The sequence below is a fragment of the Triticum dicoccoides genome, chromosome 2A (assembly GCF_002162155.2).
Source record: "Triticum dicoccoides isolate Atlit2015 ecotype Zavitan chromosome 2A, WEW_v2.0, whole genome shotgun sequence".
In the NCBI taxonomy this organism is placed as follows: Eukaryota; Viridiplantae; Streptophyta; class Magnoliopsida; order Poales; family Poaceae; genus Triticum; species Triticum dicoccoides.
The window spans coordinates 310,390,057-310,394,807 of NC_041382.1; the positions used below are offsets into that span (position 1 = coordinate 310,390,057).

The 4,751-nt window shown below is 44.3% G+C and overlaps 1 protein-coding gene across 1 annotated transcript in view; it reads left to right on the forward strand.

Annotated features, from left to right (window-relative positions):
• The first annotated feature begins 6 nt into the window (after positions 1-6).
• LOC119354450 overlaps positions 7-4,751 on the forward strand; it is a 10,651-nt gene continuing 5,906 nt past the window's right edge. The window contains exon 1 of the mRNA XM_037621176.1: positions 7-249. Within this exon, the coding sequence (XP_037477073.1) occupies positions 16-249 (234 nt within the window). The 5' untranslated portion in view covers positions 7-15. The remainder of the gene's footprint in view (positions 250-4,751) is intronic.

Consider the following 4,751-nt stretch of genomic DNA (forward strand, 5'->3'; position numbering starts at 1 on the left):
GATCGCGTCCGGCCCATGGGAATGTCGGGGGCCGCCAGTGGCGGTGCCGGATGCGGACGCGGCGAGTACATGAGGATCCCGGAGGACGTGGACGCTATCAAGGAGGCGGTAAAGGAGGAGGGGGAGTGCCCAAGACTGCTGCGATGCCGCGCGATCCGGTGGTGGGCGAAGGTCGCCGTACTCGGAATCTTCCTCGCCGGCGCCGCCGCGGCCGCCGTCGTTTTCCTGGGCCCACTCGTCATCAAGAAGGTGCGCCCTCTCCGTGTCCTCTCCTTTGGAGGCTTCCTTGCAACGCGTTTCCCCCCACCTAATTTCGTCACGGATGCTAGATCTTTGTTTCTGTCTTGTGTTTTGCTCATGCTGTTTCTGTTGAGTCTTTTCATTTAACGCGATCTATGCTGCAATTTTTTTGCCTATTCTATCTACTCTGTGTTTCCTACTAATTATCGATTTCTTGTTGTTATTTTTTATTTTCCTGCTTGATCCTTGAACTATGTACTACGGCCGTCCCAAATTATAAGAGGTTTTGTTAGGCTATAATTTGGAACCGAGGAAGTACCGTTTTATGCATATATAATTTTCTAATTTATGTTGACCATTACATAAATGAACGCAGTAGTTGTTTGTGTTTTAGCTGGTCGATTTGTCATTTTGTTGTATGAATATGGATATTTAATGGATTTCATCTGGAAACCAGTTTAAATGATTGTTTGGATCAAATTGGAATGTCACTGTTGAATGAACAATATTGGAAATTGTTCTGCTAATACGAAAAAAAAGCCAATGCCTTAATATGTTCGCTCATTTAGTAACCCAATATGTGGTGTCAGCTTGATGCTCTGGGGGTGTAGGTGCCTCCTCTAAATGGTGGACGGGTAGGGACAATCTCATAAGACTATTGGATCCTGATATGTTTGGTAATCAAGATGCCATACTGTTTATTCCCTGTATCCACTTGCTAGTATTATCTGTGTCTTGCAGGGATATATTTGATGCTTAATTTAATTTTGTCATTGTATTTTTGCATGATTGTGAGGTTGTTTTATTATAGTCTGTTCAAAGATCTCAATTGATAGCGGAATGTAACATTGATACATCTCCTTAGATCAGTTTCGGTCATGGCTTAATTGGTGTGGTTACTATTGCCAGCCATGCTTGTAGTTGGCACGTATAGAGTCCATAAATAGGGTCTTACTGGCCATGCTATGTGTGGCGGCACGCCTCGCATTGCTCGTAGGCAGCTATGTAGTTTCTTATATAATTGATGAATCCTCTTTGTTTGGTTTTACCGATTAGATGATCTTTTTCTTCCATGCATAAGGACAAAGGATGGTTCCTTGACTACTAAATTGTTGGTTTATCTTCGGCAAAAGTTGCCGCCATGACACTTTCTGAGCTAGAGCCGCAATGCCCACAATGCATTTTCTTGTGTATATTTAAAAAGTCTCAACATGCTTGGTTTTAGAGGTATGTATGTGTGTATATAATGCATCAAATGAAGTCAGTCTTGTTCAGTTGTTCTCTTTAAGCAACTGCTAAGGGGAAAGGAAATCAGCCATGATGATTGAATATGTCCTAAAATCAGCTGGTAGGAATGATATTCAGGTGAATAGCAGGATCATATTCTCTCCATGAGTCAAACAGTGTAAATGATTAATGCAGCATGCTATCAACTTCGAAAATAACTATTTCTCTTAGTCAGGTTCAGATGGTAGAAAATAAAGAAAGCAACAATCTCTTAGGTAGTAACTAATGGAACAGTGGCGTGATTTCATCAACTTACTAACTTGTAGCAACATGGCAACATATATAAGAATAATTACTGAATGGTTTCACTTGGAATATTTAGCATACAGATGGATGATGGCGTAACAATGCGAAAGGGTCTAGAAACCTTAATTTGATTCAGAGGTCAATCTACCATATTCCAATGTTAGAAATAGGACAGAACTATCCAGGAGAATATACTGTGAAAGGCACTGTTATCCCTTTGAAGGAAGAGCATGATGAGATACTACATGGTTATCAAGAGTAGCTTTTCAAATCACTGCAGACTTTCCTAGTTGACATAAAAAAGCTGGAGAGACTGAATAATACTAACAGCATCTATGCAATCTAGGGTCTGAATCAGAGATCCCTCGTATGTATATAAATAACTAACACATAGGGCATAAGGCAGAGGATATTTTTTCACTCTACCGGGACACACCTCCGTCCTACTCGACTATATTTCTTGAAGTAGTACCTAAAGCTCTAGCTTACCTAAATGATAACGCCCGCACATGTGACGATGACAATTGGTCCAAGCGCCCTAATAACCATTGGATCAAATAGCACGAAGTTTGAAACAAAGCCAGTGCCACATAATCTGTTGCTGTCGTGCGTTCCAAAATCACGTTACACCGAGCGACCCCAACCTTATCCACCTCGCTTCCTCTCTCGTCTTCCTCCCTCCCCATTTATATCTCCTCTCTCAAATCCGGTGTCTCCCAGTGATTCCATGGTGAGGTGATGGCGGTTTGCAAGGCGGAAGTTGGGGGGGCCGCGGCGGAGAGATGAGAGAGGCAGCGTGGAGCTGGGCGGTGCCGCGGCATGAAGTGGAACTCGGCGGCGTCAGCACCTCAGGGAGCTCGATCCGCGCTGCCGGCCATATCGCGGCTCCTTGTATGGCGGAGCTCTAGGCGGCACGCCGCTCTTCCCGTCGCCGCGGAGCTCCAGGAAGCCACGCCGCGCTACCCCGCCGCCGCGCAAGCTCCATGCCCCCGTGCGCACTACCCTAATGGCGCATCCTCCTCGACCTCAATGACGGCATCGGTGGTGCACGAGGTGGAGAGGTGGTGGCCGCACCTCCTCATCCCAGCAGCCGCCTCCATGGCTCCTTCGTGCGGGTATCCAACCGTTGGCGCCATCCGGGTCAGGAGCTCCTTTGCGGGGCGGTGGCGGGCTTGAGAGAGGGGCGCCGGCCGCGTCCTCCGGCGCCGTACGGGACAGCGCACGAGGTGGAGAGGTGGTGGCCGCAACAGCAGCCGCCGCCATGGCTCATTTGTGCGGGGTATCCAGCCGCCGGCGCCGTTCGGGTTAGGAACTCCTCCGCGGGGCGGTGGCGGGCTTCAGGGAGAGGGGCGCCCTCCCCCGATGCTGTCCGGGACCGGAGAGGCGGTGGCCACTGTCGACGAGTTGCTCCGCGGCCTCCACTGACTCACGCTGTGCCCTCCTCCACCTGTTGCCACTGGGTTCGTCCCTTGATCTGAACTTTGAATCAGTTAAGTGACTAATTACAGCAGTGTTTTTCTGATGAATTGCCTAGCTGTGTTGATGATTCATGCGTAGAATGAAATGGTTCAAATTCGCAAGCTCATTGATTTGGTTGAAAACCTAGGAAAATTGTTGCCCTGTGTTGATTGATTATCCATGGCAATTTTGCCAAGTCTTTTTAGGAGAACAACAAATTGTTAGTATTGTTGATTTTGTCATGTTTTCAACATTTTTGCCATGTCCCAACTTTCTTGTCATGGCAAAATTGCCATGCTTTTCTAAGGAGAAATCACGTTGTCATAGGTTGTATGTCCTCTTAGGTCAGGGATCAAGGCAACTCTTTTTTAAGATGTCTTTGCTATGGGTAACCCAAGATTGAGTTTGTCATGGTAAACTTTAAGATCGAGTTTGCCGGAGTTTCAAGAGCTCGGCATGCCATAGTAGTTGCGAGAATTTTGACCGCCATAGTAATTGTGTGGCAACATTCTGGGAGTAGTTGCCATGGGCATAATTGCTACGAGTAGTTGCGACGGCAAATTTCTGTAGTAGTTGCCATGGGCAGAATTTTCATGAGTAGTTATCATGGCAAATTTTTCTGTAGTAGTTGCCATGGGCAGTATCCGTACAAGTAGTTGCCATGGCAAATTTGTTTGGGACAATGGCAATTTTTTTTATAAGGCAAATTCACTTCATGTCCCACGACAAATTCACCTTATTGCCCATGACAAGTTTCTTTTTTTAAGATAATGTCAAACTTTTTTTACCAAACCATGGCAATTTTTTTTAATGAAGTATGGCAAATTTAGTAAAATGGAATAGATTTGCCATACTACATGGCAATTTTTCCCGATCCACCATGGCAAGTTTTATTTTCTAAGAACCATGGTAAATTGAGTTAAGTGAAATAGATTTGCCATACGACATGGCATGTTTCCCCCTGGCCATGGCAATTCTATTTTTTTTACGAAGCATGCCAAATTTAGTAAATTCGACTAGATTTTGCCATACTTGATGGAATCTTTTCCCCAAACCATGGCAATTTTTTTACAAACCATGGGAAATTTATTTAAATGGATCATGGCAAATTTTTCTGTAGTAGTTGCCATGGGCAGAATCCATGCAAGTAGTTGCCATGGGCAGAATCCATACTAGTTGCCATGGCAAAATAAGAATTTTTGGGACAGTCATTTTTTTTATTATGGTAAAAATGGTTAGTGTATTTTTGCCATGTCACTTGATGTCCCATGGCAAATTCACCTTATGATAATTTTATTATGGCAAGTTTCTTTTTTTTATGATAATGTAAAAAAATTACAACCCATGGCAAATCTAGTTAAATGAATGAATAGATTTGAATAGATTTGCCATACTATATGGCACTTTTCCCCCTAGAACATGGCAATTCTATTTTTACGAAGCATGACAAATGTAGTTAAATGGATTATTTTTCTACTGCTGAGTTCAAATTTGTCATATCACATGCATTTGATTTGCTG